Source organism: Bos taurus, chromosome 5, assembly GCF_002263795.3.
Source record: "Bos taurus isolate L1 Dominette 01449 registration number 42190680 breed Hereford chromosome 5, ARS-UCD2.0, whole genome shotgun sequence".
NCBI lineage: Eukaryota > Metazoa > Chordata > Mammalia > Artiodactyla > Bovidae > Bos > Bos taurus.
In genome coordinates this window covers 65686824-65704683 of record NC_037332.1, presented here as the reverse complement: position 1 = coordinate 65704683, position 17860 = coordinate 65686824, and the positions used below count along the sequence as shown (strand labels likewise).

The 17860-nt window shown below is 44.3% G+C and overlaps 2 protein-coding genes across 5 annotated transcripts in view; one reads left to right on the top strand and one right to left on the bottom strand.

Moving 5' to 3' along the window:
* Positions 1-1937, bottom strand: part of DRAM1 (DNA damage regulated autophagy modulator 1) — a 62861-nt gene extending 60924 nt beyond the window's left edge. For 2 of the 3 annotated variants that reach the window (XR_003034588.2, XR_003034587.2), the window contains exon 1: positions 1341-1937. Coding sequence is in view for 1 of the 3 variants with exons in the window: in NM_001031767.2 (NP_001026937.2) it covers positions 1341-1471 (131 nt within the window). In the remaining 2 variants the exon portion in view is untranslated. The remainder of the gene's footprint in view (positions 1-1340) is intronic. The other variant, NM_001031767.2, reaches the window with a different exon arrangement.
* LOC101902154 (uncharacterized) lies at positions 1874-8276 on the top strand. Of its 2 annotated transcripts, XM_024992519.2 has the most exons (3): positions 1874-2485; positions 3021-3176; positions 7318-8276. In XM_024992519.2, exons 1-2 carry the CDS (start codon positions 1874-1876, stop codon positions 3033-3035), a joined length of 627 nt encoding a protein of 208 aa, XP_024848287.1. In that variant the 3' UTR covers positions 3036-3176; positions 7318-8276. The 2 variants fall into 2 exon arrangements, with proteins under 2 accessions (XP_024848287.1, XP_059742958.1); XM_059886975.1 differs by lacking the exon at positions 3021-3176.
* Positions 8277-17860: the final 9584 nt, after the last annotated feature.

Genomic DNA, 17860 nt, shown 5'->3' with positions numbered 1-17860 from the left:
ACCCCACTTGCTCCGCCTTCATTTCCCCTTCATCGCCTACTAAAAAGACTATACAGAGCATTGCCCTCCAGGCAGAACAGCTGCAAGAGGAAGAGGCCCTGCAATTTCTGTAATCTCTACAATTCCTACAATAATTAAGCAGTAACCTTAGATTTCACCAACTTTCTAATCCCCTCACCAATCAATACAGATCCAGAGGGGTAAGACAGGATGGATACACCACTAGAATAAGGATGGATCTTTCTGACGTTTAAGGAATGCCATTAACACGGGCAAGGCACAGAGCTGGGAGCCACAGGAAATCCAGACATGTGTTCTGGGCACTGATAAAGTGACTCTCAATAAAGGTGGAGGCCAAACTTCCCCTGTGGTCCAGTGGTTCAGACTGTGACTTCTAATGTATGGGGCATGAGTCAATCCCTGGTGAGGGAATTAAGATCCCAGCAGTGTGCCCCCACCCCCAAAAGTAGGTAGAGGCAAAAACTCATGAAAAATGAAACTGTGTGGCAACAAGACCTGAGATGTCACCAATCATTGACAATCTGAAGACCAAGTACCCAGAGGGATCTTGGGCAGCTCCATACAAAAAACTTAGAGCCGCTCTCAAAGACCCAAGCACGGTGGTGCTTCTGGCATAGGGATTAATCTGGGTGTGAGTTCTGCTTCCAATTTCCCAGCTGTGACATCAGTGTCACACTGATGATATTTCAACATCTGCTTAAACTTAGTTTTCTCGCAAGAAAGAGGAGCCAGACAGCCGCTTCTCGAGGATGTTGGGAAGCGGAAGTGAAATCCAGGAGCTGCTTTAGCATAGGGCTTCCCTGGTAGCTCAGATGGTAAAGATTCTGCCTGCAATGTGGGAGATGCGGGTTCCATTCCTGGGTCAGGAATATCCTCTGGAGAAGGGAATGGCAACCCGCTCCAGTATTCTTGCCTGGAGAATCCCATGGACAGAGGAGCCAGGCGGGTCGCAAAGAGTCGGACGCGACTGGGCGACTAGATTTACCTCTTACACACTCAGCAAGTGCCATCCATCAGGACCCACTCTGGTCTCAATACCGCCCAAGAGACGTCTGCCCGGTACCCAGTCTGCAAGTTCTCCTGTCTATCCTGAGCCTCTCAGGATGCCACTCTGTTCAGTGTCGGGGTAAAATCGGAACTGCTCAGCTCCCACGCCCTGTCTCCCAGTCCATCCCGGGACCACCGGGGGCACCCTCTTCTATACGTGGGTACCCGATCTTTCAGCAGGACGCCCAGTGGTGTTTGGACACCTCCCCTTCGCATCAGCAGCGCTCCCCGCGCGGTGCCCCGCGTCCAGCCTCGCTCTGCCGGCTCCTCACCTGATGTAGGGGAGAAAGGGGTTGACGTGCCCGGAGAGCACGGCGACCACGTAGGAAATGATGAAGGCAGCGGACGACCAGGTCACCAGCAGGAAGGGGACGAAGGCCATTCCCCGGAGAAAGCACAGCATCGCGCCGCCACCGCCGGGAGGGCGCTGCGCTCCACGGAGCCGGGCCGCGGGGCTGGTCGCTGGGCTGCTCCGCGCTGCCGGGAGGCGGGGGCGGCGCACGTGCGGTGAACAGCCGCGGGCTGCCGGGCTGACCCGAGGCTCCGCGACGGCGGGGCAGGCCCGGCTCCGGAGGGAGGGGAGGCGCGGAGAGCGGAGCGAGGAGGCAGGCTGCGAGGCAGCGGCCGGGGGTGGGTGGGGCGCGGGCGGCCCGGGCTTGTTGCGAAACCAGTGAAGTCACAAAGCGGCGGCCCTCGCCGACTTGCCCGGCGCGCGGCGACCTCCCCGCGGACGCGACGCCGGGGCTGCGGGGGACCCGGCTCCTTTCGGTTTTGGTTCGGCCTCCCGGCGCGGGACGCGGCGGGGATGCCCGCCCAGACGGTCCCAGTCTACCCGCGCCGTCCTGCCCCTTGCGCAACTCCGGAGAAACGGATCAACTCCTCCCCGCCCCTCCTCCTCCCCTCGGGGTTTCCGGGGTACCGGGCCTCGAACCCCGACGGCTTCCTCTGCGTGGTCCCGCCGCCCGCGCGTCCCCAGGGAGAGCGTGACCACCGCGTGGTGACATCTACCGCGTCCCGCCCGGCTGCACGGCTCCGGGCAGAACTGTTGGGTGACGTTCTCCAGGCCATGGGACATGGATGTGGCACCCACCTGGGCGGTGTCCACCTGGAAACCCGGAGCGTGTGGAGGCTGGGGGTTGGGGGAGTGAGGGTGGGGGGCCGGACTGAGCTCTGGCCGAGCCTGTGCTGCCCACAGTTCTACTTCCCTCGTCCCTCCCACCCCCAGGCGGACTTTTCTTTCCTAGAAATTAAGTTTCTGTTTCTCTCACAGATCAGGGTTAGCCCAGGCTTGGAGCTATGTCGTAAGACTGGTAATAGTGACTTCGTACATTTCAAACGCTGCGAAAGGAATTTGTGCTCCGGAGGCGCTTGCAAGCACGGTGATTTTGAAATACAGTTTATGAATTCTGAGCCCAAGGTATGTGACGTCACAGGGTCACTGGTAACCAAACATGGGTTCCTTTAAGACACGTAAACATTTCTTGGGTGTCACACCTTACTAGGGGACAGGATACAAAGATTTAAATAGTTTCATGGGGTTTAGGCGACTGACATATCAAAATAAAATACATTGTATGGAATATCAAACAAAAATGATAATCTTTAAAAAAAATAAATAAGATATGCATAGAGTTGAGAGGCAGGTGCTGCTGCTCAGATGAAGAACCAAGGACCTTTTCCTGACAGATATTACAGTTTTTTAAGCGATTGCTCTTCACACAAAGAGGGGAGACTAGCATTTGTAATTCAAGGAGACAGCAGGAGAAAATGCATAGATTGCAAACTACCTGGTTTTCTGGAACTGGAAAAGCATGCAAGAGGAACTCCCTGGTAATCCAGTGGTTAGGACTACACTCTTCCACTGCAGAAGTCACTGGGTTCAATCCCTGGTGGGGGATTGAGATTTCACACGCAGTGTGTGTGCTTAATTGTTCAGTCATCTCTCTTTTCAGCCCTTTGGACTGTAGCCCGCCAGGCTCCTCTGTCCATGGAATTTTCCAGGCAAAAATACTGGAGGAGGTCGTCATTTCGTCTTCCTGGGATCTTCCTCAGGGATCGAACCTACCTCTCTCGCATTGGCAGGTGATTCTTTACCACTGTGCCACCTGGTAAGCAGAACTACCAAATAAATAAATGAACCATTAAAATAAAGACAGACAAGAAAACACACTACTGTAAGGTGGACAGTGGAGAGGTCAGCAAAGAGGCTGCAGCACCTGAGCCCTACTAAGAATCTTATTTGGTTTTGATTTTGGTTTTGATAGTGAGGGGAGTTGGAGAAGGTGATGGCACCCCACTCCAGTACTCTTGCCTGGAGAATCCCATGGACGGAGGAGCCTCGAAGGCTGCAGTCCATGGGATCCCGAAGAGTTGGACGCGACTGAGCAACTTCACTTTCACTTTTCACTTTCATGCATTGGAGAAGGAAATGGCAACCCACTCCAGTATTCTTGCCTGGAGAATCCCAGGGACGGGGGAGCCTGGTGGGCTGCCGTCTATGGGGTCGCACTGAGTCGGACACGACTGAAGCAACTTAGCAGCAGCAGCAGTGAGGGGAGTAGGAACATGGACAGACTTGTATTTCAGGAGATCATTGAGGCTGTGGGAGGAGTGACCACAAATCCAGTAAAGCAGAAGCTTTTAATTAGCTTCTTTTTAAGAAAATATTACAAAAGCTGGCATCCTTAGTAATCCGTTATAGGTCTCTACTTAGGTTTCTCTGTTCTGAAAACCCACTCTCTTCCCTGGCCTTCCTTCCCTTCCCTGTCACCTCCTGTTTCTCTTCTACTCTGCAAACATGCTGTACTGTGCTGTGCTTAGTTGCTCAGTTATGTCTGACTCTTTTCAACCCCATGGACTGTTGCCCACCATGCTTCTCTGTCCATGGGGCTTCTCCAGGCAAGAATACTGGAGTGGGTCGTCATGTCTTCCTACAAGGGATCTTCCCAACCCAGCGATCGAACTCAGGTCTCCCACATTGCAAATGGATTCTTTACTGTCTGAGCCACCAGGAAAGCCCATTCTACAACTGATTTGATTTTAAAAACCCTCCCTGAGGCAGGGGAATTATAACATCAAGTGGAATTCACTTGATCTTTTTATCTCTGTTCCTTAAGTCCCTTAAACAATCCAGTTGGCTAATCACTTTTTGTTTGCTTGTTTGTTTGTTTCTATTAAACTTTTTACTTTGGAGTATAGCTGATTAACAGTGTTGTGATAGTTTCAGGTGGACAGCAAAGGGACTCAACCATATATATGCATGTATCCATTCTCCCACAAACTCCCCTTCCATCCAGGCTGCCACAGAACATTGAGCAGAGTTCCCTGTGCTGTGCACTAGGTCCTTGTTGGTTATCCATTTTAAATATAGCAGTGTGTACATGTCCATCCCAGACTCCCTAACCATCCCTTTCCCCCGGCTAACCACTTTTAACCCAAACATACAAGAGTTGTCTGACTATAAAGGTAGTAAGAATTTTGTTGTTTAACATAAGTATGTAAACATGTATATATTTAAAATGGATTCATAAGTGTAACTAACTGTACACGCATACATATGGTGTCTACCAGTCCTAAGGAACCCGGGGCTGCTTTCCCTTCCAAAAGCTTTTGATGCCATAAATCTTATGACACCCACTCCTTAGAATGGTAAAGTTTATACAGTAAGAAATGCAAAAATACTGAAAAACATCCTTACTGGTGAAGGAAACCAGAATATGTCACCCCCAAATATGTCTCTCTAACATATTGGTTTGAGCTGAATCCAATTAAGAAGGCGCAAAAGCAGAAAAAGCTCTCTCTACCCTCTTCCTTTCTGCCTACAACTCTTCTCTTCGGCTCTCAGTTGTGTCCGACTCTTTGTGACCCTATGGACTAGCCCGCCAGGCTCCTCTGTCCATGGGATTTTTCAGGCAAGAATACTGGAGTGGGCTGCCATTTCCTACTCTATGGGATCTTTCTGACCTAGGGATCAAACCCGCATCTGTTGCATCTCCTGCATTGGCAGGCAGATTGTTTATCACTGTGCCACCTGGGAAGCCCCTTTCTGTCTAAAGGAAGAATATAAATTTCCTTTGTTGAAGAGAGTTCTAGATTCTTAGCCCAGAGATGACACCAGAGGAATCTGCAAACAAGCCTCACCCCACTCACTTCCCCCAATATATTACATTCCCACAGTTTCCTGCCCTTGGAAGCCTACAAACATTTTCCCTTGTCCTGTCATTTCTGTACAAACTTATTGTTTCTTTTTTAAGATGCTGTATACACCCAAGGTCTAGCTCTCCCTTTGTTACTCATACTTGAGTTTCTCCCATGCGTTTATGAGATGCATATATTAATAAACTTCTTATTATCTACCTTTAAGATGTATAATAAATGTTTTGCTTCTCCCCTGGATTTGATTCTGACTTTCTGTCAAAGGAAGTCATTCTGTCTCAAAGTAAGGATCTCAGTGGGCTGTCCTTTTGAGGATGAAGTCATTCTTCCTCGATGACCATCATTTACTGACAGGCAGTGTCGTTCTGATCTAAACAAACCTCACACCAAAGCTCAAGTATCATCCTCTTTTTATGGATGAGGAAACTGAAATTCAAGGCCATTAAGTTATTGAATAGAAGTGTAGAATTTGAAGTCAGGTTTATCTGACTCAAAAAACTGTAACCCTAAACATTGTGAGGAACTGCCTCACCATTCTAATTCCCCAAACTCCAGAATTACAGAAGGAAACCCTTAAAATATATACAGTTATCTTATTTTTAAACTTTTGTATGGATATACTTATTCATTTTGAAAAACTTACACAATGTATAATAACATAAACAATTGAGAAGCATTCATAATTCCCTGGCAATAAGTCAACTTTCTCAATTTCCTAGCTTCTATTTTGTTCTGTTACATAGGAATAGTTAAAATCAAATTGTAGTTATAAGTGTGTGGTTTGATTATTTTTATGTATGAAACATCTGTTCCATGTTGTTACACTCTTTGAGTTACCGGTTTTACTTGGTATTTATCCACTGAATTAATGAGCTATAGTTTATTTCGTGCCCCAAATTGTTAAACACTGGGGGCAGTGAAATAAATTATGCTCATCCAGATAGCATTTAAATGACATTCTACAAACATTTCAGGTTTCTGCTTTTCTTTTCACTTTAGGTAAATTTCCATGCATTGGATTGCTCTGTCAAAGGACAATACAAATATTTTAAAAATCCATGTTAACATTCTAAATTACTTGAAACTGTAGTACCAGTTTCATTGCTTTAATAACCTATTGCAGTTTCATCATATACCACCTCCGTTTCTGTATTTTTTTTTAACATTTATTTATTTGGCTGCAGCAGGTCATAGCTGTGGCATGAGGGATCCAGTTCCCCGACCAGAGATCAAACCCAGGCCCCCTGCGTTGGGAACATAGAGTCTTAGCCATTGGACCACCTGGGAAGTCCTGGGGGCTGGTTATTTCTTGCTCACCCTTACTTTGGTCCCGCAACCCTGGTCTCTAACGCTTAAATTCCTTACTTAGAAGGTAGTTGAAAGCCTACAATTTCAGTGGCACTTACTCAGGGTAGATGCCCCTGACCAAATACAGTTCCAGAGCTGGGCCCACACCTCTGGATTTCTATTCTTTTTAGAGGTCTTGTCTCAGTAACTCCTTTTTCTTTGGTTAAATCTGATGCTTTTAAGGTGGTTTTATATTTCCTCAGATTTTTCAGTTGTCTGAATTTCCTGCTGCTGCTGCTGCTAAGTCGCTTCAGTCGTGTCTGACTCTGTGTGACCCCATAGATGGCAGCCCACCAGGCTACCCTGTCCCTGGGATCCTCCAGGCAAGAATACTGGAGTGGGTTGCCATTTCCTTCTCCAGTGCACGAAAGTGAAAAGTGAAAGCGAAGTCGCTCAGTCCTGTCCAACTCCTAGCTACTCCATGGACTGCAGCCTACCAGGCTCCTCTGTCCATGGGATTTTCCAGGCAAGAGTACTGGAGCAGGCTGCCATTGCCTTCTCCGTCTGAATTTCCTAGTCCAGCGTTTCTATAAGCAGCAGTTGAGGCATTGCATTAGGTCCTTGTCTTTCATTTTTTTTTTTTTTTTTTGCAAAAGCAGCTTTTTAGAATTCACAGTTCAATATCTTGGTCATTTGTCATTACGCAGCTCTTTAATTATCAGAAAAGAGAGTATGAAAATTAGCATTGCTAATTCCATTTCCCTCCCCATTCTTTACTTAATCTCTATGTTTTTATTCACGGGCAAGTTGGAAGTAAGACTGCTAGGAGAAATATCAACAACCTCAGATATGCAGATGACACCACCCTTATGGCAGAAAGCAAAGAAGAACTAAAGAGCCTCTTGATGAAAGTGAAAGAAGAGAGTAAAAAAGTTGACTTAAAACTCAACATTCAGAAAACTAAGATCATGGCATCTGGTCCCATCACTTCATGGCAAATAGATGGGGAGACAGTGGAAACAGTGGCAGACTTTATTTTGGGGGGCTCCAAAATCACTGCAGATGGTGACTGCAGTCTTGAAATTCAAAGATGCTTGCTCCTTGAAAGAAAAGCTATGACCAACCTAGACAGCATATTAAAAAGCAGAGACATTACTTTTCCAACAAAGATCCATCTAGTCAAAGCTATGGTTTTTCCAGTGGTTGTGTATGAATGTGAGAGTTGGACTGTAAAGAAAGCTGAGTGCCAAAGAATTGATGCTTTTGAACTGTGGTGTTGGAGAAGACTCTTCATTGGAAGGACTGATGCTGAAGCTGAAACTCCAATACTTTGGCCACCTGATGCAAAGAACTGACTCATTTGAAAAGACCCTGATGCTGGGAAAGATTGAAGGCAGGAGGAGAAGGGGATGACAGAGGATGAGATGGTTGGATGGCATCACTGACTCGATGGACATGAGTTTGAGTAAACTCTGGGAGTTGGTGATGGACAGGGAGGCCTGGCATGCTGCAGTCCTTGGGGTCACAAAGAGTTGGACAGGACTGAGTGACTGAACTGAACTGAAAAGCCTCAATTATTTCCCTCTTCTAAAAGCTGCAGTGTCCCCTCTCCATGAATATGGACTGAACTTACTGACTTCTGAAGATGAAGGTATGGAAGGAGAAATAAGGTATCTTTACAGAGAGAAATCTTAACATTACCTTAATTAGATGATCAAAGTTAACATCACCAGGAGTAAACTGATGTTCTATATTCTACAGATTAATATGTGTGTGTGTTCATGCTCAGTCCCTTAGTTTTGTGTGACTGTTTGCAACCCTTTGGACTCCTGCCAGGCTCCTTTGTCCATGGGATTTGTTTTGGCAAGAATACTGGAGCGTGTTACCATTTCCTCCTCCAATGGATCTTCCTGACCCAGGGATCTGAACCCAGGCCTCCTGCTTCTCCTGCATTGCAGGTGGATTCTTTATCTGCTGAGTCATCGGGGAAGCCCCACATATTGATATAATAATAATATATTCTATATGTTGATATAATAAGATATCCTGATGTGATGAGAAAGTATTTCACCTCTGTGGTATTTTTCCCCAAAGCCCATTACTCCCTCCCAGCTTCATCTGCTGCTGCTGCTGCTAAGTCGCTTCAGTCGTGTCCGACCCTGGGCCACCCCATAGACGGCAGCCCACGAGGCTCCCCTGTCCCTGGGATTCTCCAGGCAAGAACACTGGAGTGGGTTGCCATTGCCTTCCAAGACAAACCCTAATTGAAGGCCACTCTATAAAATACCTGATTGCTACTTTGAAACATGTCAAAGTCACGAAAAACAAGGAAAGACTGAGAAACTGTCACAGACTAGAGGAACAAAGGAAACGTGACATCTAAACATAATCCGGTATCCCACATTGGATCCCGGAACAGAAAAAGGACCTTAGTGAAAAAACTAGTGAAATCAGAATCAAGCCTATAGCTTAGTTAATGGTAATGCGCCAAAGTTAATGTCTTAGTTTTGATAAATTTACCACGGTGCATGTTAATATTAGGGGAAACTGGGTCAAGGGTATGTGGGAATTCTCTGTGCCATCTTTGCAACTTTTCTATAGATCTGCAATTAGTCCAAAATATTTTTTGAAGTTGCAGATTTCCCTGGTGGTACAGTGGATAAGAATCCATCTGCCAAGGCAGGGAACATGGGTTCTATCCCTGGTCTTGGAAGATTCCACATGCCTCAGAGCAACTAAGTCCACGTGCCACAACTACCGAACCCACACTCTAGAGCCTGTGATCCACAACTACTGAGTCCGTACACCATGAGCCTGTGCTCTGCAACGAGAAGCCACACGGTGAGAAGCCCTGGCGATCAGAGTAGTCCGCCCTGGCTGCAACTGGAGAAGGCCTGCACGCAACAATGTGTGTGCCAGGACAAAGACCCGGAACAACTGAAAATACTTGTTTTTCAAAGTTTCAGTAAAGTATTTACCAAAATTCAATAAGATTTCATATTTACAATATCATACTTCATTAGTCACCTTTTGACAATCATGTTACTTTTCTCAATTGTATTGTAGGAGTAGAGAACATACAGTATGCCTAGATGTTCACCTAGAATGAAGGATTCCTCTAAAAAGAATTGATACAAATGAACTTATTGACGAAACAGAAACAAACTCACAGACTTAGAGAATGAATTTATTGTTGCGGGGGAGGGGGTGGGGGAGGAGGGAGGGGAAGGGTGGTGGGGAGGGATAGTTAGGGAGTTTGAGATGGACATGTACACATCGCTACATTTAAAATGGATAACCAACAAGGTCCTTCTGTATAGCTCAGGGGATTCTGTGCAATGTTATGTGGCAGTCTGGATGGGAGGAGAGTTTGGGGAAGAATGGATACATACATGTGTATGGCTGAGTCTCCTGAAACTATCACAACACTGTTAATCAGTTATACTCCAATATAAAATTAAAAGTTTTAAAAAAATGGAATGAAAGATTCCTGCTTCTTTTCCCTTGTCTGGTGTTTGTTGGGAAGAGGTTCCTTAGGCAGGAGCTTTATTTCCTAGTTCTTACGGATGGAGGTGGTGAGTCACTTCCCAGTGAAAGAGTGGGTATCCCTCTTTCACTTTCTTTGCCTGTTGGCTGGCTGGATACCAGTGCCCATGATGACCGTGGAAGTCACTTGTATGAATAGAGACTGCCAACCTGGATCCCTGAACAGCTCTGTGAGGCAGAGAACTCCATCCAAACCCCAGTGCCCAACCATTCAGAAACACTGGTTTGGGTCTACATAAATGAGAAACTAAAGCCTTTGAGATTTCTGGGTTTATCTGCTACAGCAGCTCACATCTCTCAATATATGTGTGTGTGCATGCTCAGTCGTGTTTGATTCTGTGACTCCATGGACTGGAGCCCACCAGGCTCCTCTGTCCATGGGATTTTCCTGGCAAGAATGCTGGAGTGGGTTGCCATTTCCTTCTGCAGCGGATGTTCCCAACCCAGGGATCAAACCCACATCTCTTGCGTTGACAAGCAGGATCTTTACCACTCGTGCCACCTGGGAAGCCCACTTCTCAACATATACATATGCTTAAGTTGACTCTCCCACCTTCTTTAACTCATCTGAACTATTCACATGGTATCTGTAGATTCTCAGAGAAAGTCAGGCAGAGGTTAACAAACATTGCTATGGACAACAAACATAGGAGAGCTAAAGTGAGTAAAAGATGATTATAATTCAATACATTCAAAATCAAATCAAAATAGTGTATTTTTCAATGAATGAGAGGGCCTCAGGGATCATCCCACCCAAGAGAATGTCACCATCCTTCTCCTTCCAAGAGTCTCTGAAACAGTCAAGGAAATTTATCTGAACAAAAGGTGGTTGTTGTTCAGTTGCTAAGTGGTGTCCAACTCATTGTGACCCCATGGACTGCAGCACACCAGACTCCCCTGTCCTTCACTGTCTCCCAGAGTTTGCTCAAAGTCATGTCCATTGAGTGGGTGATGTCACCCAACCATCTTATCCTCTGCCACCCCCTTATCGTCCTGCTCTTAATCTTTCCCAGCATCAAGGTCTTTGCCAGTGAGTCAGTTCTTGACATCATGTGGCCAAGTTATTGGAGCTTCAGCTTCAGCAACAGTTCTTTCAGTGAATATTCAGGGTTGATTTCCTTTAGGATTGGCTGATTTGATCTTCTTGCTATTCAAGGGACTCTCAAAAGTCTTCTCCAGCATCACAATTCAAAAGCATCAATTCTTCAGTGCTCAGCCTTCTTTATGTTTCAACTCATATTCATACTAATGTCTACCATCCCTTTATGAAGCACTGTGTATAACTTCCAATGTCCCTTTTATGATACAGAAGAACTTAAAATATGCTCTTAGAGGTAGGGGCTAAGTAGAATCTCTTTCTCATATTCCTGCTCTAGCAAAGGGACATTTTCATAATGGGGATGTTACCACTGCGGTGTTGATCACCATTTGGGTGATCCACACTGTGTGCGTGTGTGCGTGTGTGTGTGTCTGTGTTTATTATGGCAAGGATCCCTGAACTGTGAATAGATTCAGGTATGGAGAGAAGTTACCTCTGCACACAAAGGCAGCAAATGTTATACAGTGAGCCAGATTTTTCTGGTGCCTGAGCTTACTCACTTTTATCAATACATAATTAACCTTTGAAGATATATTATTTGTTTTATTTAAATTGTTCTTTTGGAAAACATTCTTCGATATATTCTCCTGGAATAGCTAGAAAGAGTATTCTTTCTGCTTTGTTCACTGCTCTGCTCCCAGGTTTGGAGCAGTGCTTTGACATAGGTGCTTAATAAATACTTGCTGAATCCGTTTACTTCACAATGATCTTCTTCAGGGAGTCTTCCCTCTGTGCTGCTCTTCTGCATCTGGAAGCATCTGGGCTACTTCTATTATATACTTCACAATGTAACATCTCAGTCTACCCACTAGACTCAAAATTCTGTGGGCAGAAACGAAACCTCCCTATATTTGTATCTCCAGCACTAGGTTGTGGGCTGGTCTCAGGCTGTATCAATAACCAATGTGGCTGGACCAGCCTGTGTGGTCATTTTGAGTGCAAGATGCCCTTTAGCAATAGCCAGCAGGAAACTTTGAAAAGATAAGGGGTTATTACTTATACAACCTGGAAATCATACAGCACACCTGTGAAGTCAGAGAAAGAAGTCAAAACACCTGTGAAGTCAGCACATCTGTGAAGTCAGAAGCACACCTGTGACAGAGAGAGAGAGGGGGCACAAATGAGCCTGGGTTCTGCTTTTATTGGGGTGGGACAGATTCCTGAAATTTTAATAAATATTTTGGAATAATTTTAGATTATGGGAAAGTTACAAAGATAGCACGGAGCAGGAATTTAAATCAAGGGAAGAGAAAAAAAAAAATAGTCCACATAGTCATTTATTGAAGTCAATAAAGATCTCTTAAAGAAACATGCCTCTTTATCTAGTGTGTGGCTGGTAATATGTTTATCTCAGATGGTGATCCTTGGATGCCTTGGTGACCAAATCTTAAGTCAGGGGACTTCCCTGGAAGTCCAGTGCTTAAGACTCTGCACTTCCACTGTAGGGGCATGGGTTCAACTCCTGGTTGGGGAATGAAGATCCTGCATGCCGAGTGGCAATGGGCAAAAAAAAAAAAAAAAAGAATCAAGCTCTTGCATCAAAAAAAGGAAAAAAAAAATGGTCAGGGCTTACAATACACACCAGCACAAAATAAATGGTTAATAAATGTTTTTGAAAAAATGTGTACTGATGAATGCTTGATACTAGTTTAATACTGTTACCCAGAGAACCTGGTCTTTATACAGTCGTACATACTATCAGGACATTAACGACTCCTAAGAGACACTACTTCCATAAGCCTCTTATCCTCATCCATCAGAGGGCAGACAGAATGAAAACCACAATCACAGAAAACTAGTCAAACTGATCACATGGACCACAGCCTTGTCGAACTCAATGAAACTATAAGCCATGCCATGTAGGGCCACCCAAGATGGTCGGGTCATGGTGGAGAGGTCTGACAAAACATGGTCCACTGGAGAAGGGAATGGTAAACCACTTCAGTATTCTTGCCTTGAGAACCCCATGAACAGTATGAAAAGGCAAAAAGATATGACACTGAAAGATGAACTCCCAAGGTTGGTAGGTGTCCAATATGCTCCTAGAAAAGAGTGGAGAAATAACTCCAGAAAGAACGAAGAAATGGAGCCAAAGTGAAAAAATGCCCAGTTGTGGATGTGACTGGTGATGGAAGAAAAGTTTGATGCTGTAAAGAACACTATTGCATAGGAACCTGGAATGTTAGGTCCACAAATCAAGGTAAATTAGAAGTGATCAAACAGGAGATGGTAAGAGTGAACATTAACATTTTAGGAATCAGTGAAAATAGACTGGACTGGGTGAATTTAATTCAGATGACCATTTTATCTACTACTGTGGGCAAGAATACCTTAGAAGAAATGGAGTAGTCTTCATAGCCTACAAAATAGTCTGAAATGCAGTACTTGGATGCAGTCTCAAAAATGACAGAATGATCTCTGTTCGTTTCCAAGGCAAGCCATTCAATATCACAGTAATCCAAATCTATGCCCTGACCAGTAATGCTGAAGAAGCTGAAGTTGAACAGTTCTATGAACCCCTACAAGACCTTCTAGAACTAACACCCCCCAAAAGATGTCCTTTTCATCATAGGGGACTGGAATAGAAAAGTAGGAAGTCAAGAGATACCTGGAGTAACAGGCAAATTTGGCCTTGGAGTACAAAATGAAGCAGGGAAAAGGCTAAGTGAGTTTTGCCAGGAGAACACACTGGTCATAGCAAACACCCTCTTCCAACAACACAAGAGAAGACAAACTCATCAGACTCACACATGGACATCACCAGATGGTCAATTCCAAAATCAGATTGATTATATTCTTTGCAGCCAAAGATGAAGAAGCTCTATACAGTCAGCATAAAACAAGACCGGCTCAGATCATGAACTCCTTATTGCCAAATTCAGACTTAAATTGAAGAAAGTAGGGAAAACCCTGAGACCATTCAGGTATGACCTAAGTCAAATCCCTTACGATTATACAGTGGAAGTGACAAATAGATTCAAGGGATTAGGTCTGATATGCAGAGTGCCTGAAGAACTGTGGTCAGAGGTTAGTGAAGCTGTACAGGAGGCAGTGCTCAAGGCCATTCCCAAGAAAAAGAAATGCAAAAAGGCAAAATGGTTGTCTGAGAAGGCCTTGCAAATAGCTGAAAACAGAAGAGAAGCAAAAGCAAAGGAGAAAAGGAAAGATACACCCATCTGAATACAGAGTTCCAAAGAATAGCAAGGAGAGATAAGAAAGCCTTCCTCAGTGATCAATGCAAAGAAATAGAGGAAAACAATAGAATAGCAAAGACTAGAGATCTCTTCAAGAAAATTAGAGATACCAAGGGAACATTTCCTGCAAACATGGGCACAATAAAGGACAGAAATGGTATGGACCTAACAGAAGCAGAAGATATTAAGAAGAGGTGGCAAGAATAGACAGAAGAACTATACAAAAAAAGATCTTCTTGACCCAGATAACCATGATGGTGTGATCACTCACCTAGAGCCAGACATCCTGGAACGCAAAGTCAAAGGGCCATGGGAAGAATCACTACGAACAAAGCTAGTGGAGGTGTGGAATTCCAGTTGAGCTATTTCAAATCCTGAAAAGATGATGCTGAGAAAGTGCTGCACTCAATATGCCAGTAAATTTGGAAAACTCAACAGTGGCCACAGGACTGGAAAAGGTCAGTTTTCATTCCAATCCCTAAGAAAGGCAATACCAAAGAATGCTCAAACCATGCACAACTGCACTCAGCTCACACTCTGGTAAAGTAATGCTCAGCATTCTCCAAGCCAGGCTTCAACAGTATGTGAGCCATGAACTTCCAGATGTTCAAGCTGGTTTTAGAAAAGGCAGAGGAACCAGAGATCAAATTGCCAACATCTGCTGGATCATTGAAAAAGCAAAAGAATACCAGAAAAACATCTATTTCTGCTTTATTGATTATGCCAAAGCCTTTGACTGTGTGGATCACAACAAACTGTGGAAAATTCTTCAGGAGATGGGACTACCAGAGCACCTGACCTGCCTCCTGAGAAATTTGTATGCAGATCAGGAAGCAACAGTTAGAACTGGACATGGAACAACAGACTGGTTCCAAATTGGGAAAGGAGTACATCAAGGCTGTATATTGTCACCCTGCTTATTTAACTTGTATACAGAGTACGTCATGCGAAATGCCAGGCTGGATGAAGCACATTCTGGAATCAAGACTGCTGGCAGAAATATCAATAACCTCAAATATGCAGATGACACCACCCTTATGACAGAAAGAGAAGAACTTAAAAGCTTCTTGATGAAAGTGAAAGAAGAGTGTGAAAAAGTTGGCTTAAAACTCAACATTCAAAAAATGAAGATTATGGTATCCGGTCCCATCACTTCATGGCAAATAGATGGGGAAACAGTGGAAACAGTGACAGACTTTATTTTCTGGGGCTCCAAAATCACTGCAGATGGTGACTGCAGTCTTGAAATTCAAAGATGCTTGCTCCTTGAAAAAAAAGCTATGACCAACCTAGACAGCATATTCAAAAGCAGAGACATTACTTTGCCAACAAAGGTCCGTCTAGTCAAAGCTATGGTTTTTCCAGTGGTCATGTATGAATGTTAGAGTTGGACTGTAAAGAAAATTGAGTGCTGAAGAATTGATGCTTTTGAACTGTGGTGTTGGAGAAGACTCTTGAGAGTCCCTTGGACAGCAAGGAGATCAAACCAGTCCATCCTAAAGGAGATCAGTCCGGAATATTCATTGGAAGGACTGATGCTGAAGCTAAAACTCCAATACTCTGGCCACCTGATGCAAAGAACTGACTCCTTGGAAAAGACCCTGATGCTAGGAAAGATTGAAGGCAGGAGGAGAAGGGGATGACAGAGGATAAGATGGTTGGATGGCATCACCGACTTGATGGACATGAGTTTGAGTAAACTCTGGGTGTTGGTGATGGACAGGGAAGCCTGGTGTGCTGCAGTCCATGGGGTCACAAAGAGTCGGACATGACTGAGTGACTGAACTGAACTGAAGAGGTACTACTATCCCCATATCACTAAATACCGAGATGGGAAAGTCTCAGTAAAGGTTTAGAAATTCTGGTTACTCAAAGAGAGAGAAGCCAGAGCCCTTTGTGGGAGTGATATCTGCTCATTACAAGTTACTACAGGTTTGGGCAGTGGAACCAGAAACTTCATCAGTTTCATCATACTTCCTAACAGGTATTTTTAGGCTTCCAGACATAGAGAAGAAAGAATTTGAGAAATTTGGGGATTTCCGTTACAACAAAGAGAGTGAGAATTTCTTAAAAATTTTAAGTCTTTTTTTTTCCTCCTTCCCCTTATGAATAGTTTCTAAATTAATTTACAAATATAGGAACTCATATGATCTGACTTTCTCAAGTTCAGTTCAGTTCAGTCGCTCAGTCGTGTCCCACTCTTTGCGACCCCATGAATCTCAGCACGCCAGGCCCCCTGTCCATCACCGTCTCCTGGAGTTCACTCAGACTCACGTCGATCGAGTTGGTGATGCCATCCAGCCATCTTATTCTCTGTCGTCCCCTTCTCCTCCTGCCCCCAATCCCTCCCAGCATCAGAGTCTTTTCCAGTCAGTCAACTCTTCGCATGAGGTGGCCAAAGTACTGGAGTTTCAGCTTCAGCATCATTCCTTGCAATGAACACCCAGGACTGATCTCCTTTAGAACGGACTGGTTGGATCTCCTTGCTGTCCAAGGGACTCTCAAGAGTCTTCTCCAACTCCACAGTTCAAAAGCATCAATTCTTGGGCACTCAGCTTTCTTTATAGTCCAACTCTCACATCCATACATGACCACTGGAAAAACCATAGCTTTGACTAGATAGATCTTTGTTGGTAAAGTAATGTCTCACCTTTTTAATATGCTGTCTAGGTTGGTCATAAGTTTTCTTCTAAGGAGTAAGCGTCTTTTAATTTCATGGCTGCAATCACCATCTGCAGTGATTTTGGAGCCCCCAAAAATAAAGTCTGACACTGTTTCCACTGTTTCACCATCTATTTCCCATGAATGGGACCAGATGCCATGATCTTCATTTTCTGAATGTTGAGCTTTAAGCCAACTTTTTCACTCTCCTCTTTCACTTTCATCAAGAGGCTTTTTAGTTCCTCTTCACTTTTTGCCATAAAGGTGGTGTCATCTGCATATCTGAGGTTATTGATATTTCTCCCAGCAATCTTGATTCCAACTTGTGCTTCTTCCAGCCCAGTGTTTCTCATGATGTACTCTTCATATAAGTTAAATAAGCAGGTGACAATATTTCTCAAGTTGGTTAGTCTTAAATATTTACTTCAATAGTCCTACATAGATTTTTCTTAGGAGGTGTAGTTTATGCTTTAGTTGTCATAATCTATGAAAAACTAAGGTATATGCTCATGTTTACTATGATCTCATGAATTTATTCTTGTACATAGTAAAGATATTATAGGAAAGGGGGGAAAAGATTTTGTCAAAGCTATTCTGCTTTTGATAGTCTGACATGAATTGGACAAGATTTGAAAATGGCTAGGATAATAGAAGAAATACTAGGACAGCAAACAGTTGTGTGCCTCCCACTCATTTGAATTAAAAAAAAATGTAATTTCTCTTTTTTTGGCTATAACATATAGCTTTTGGGATCTTAATTCCCTGACCTGGGGTTGAACCTTGGCCCACAGCAGTGAAAAGTATCGAGTCCAAACAAGTGGACTGCCAGGAAATTCCCCAAATGTAATTT

What these genes read in the sequence shown, in the direction of transcription:
- LOC101902154 (XM_059886975.1), top strand. Translation starts at nt 1,874, where the DNA reads ATGCCCGCCCAGACGGTCCCAGTCTACCCGCGCCGTCCTGCCCCTTGC. An exon ending in TTATGAATTCTGAGCCCAAG is followed by an intron (nt 2,486 to 7,317) that starts GTATGTGACGTC and finishes TTCACGGGCAAG; the next exon opens with TTGGAAGTAAGACTGCTAGG.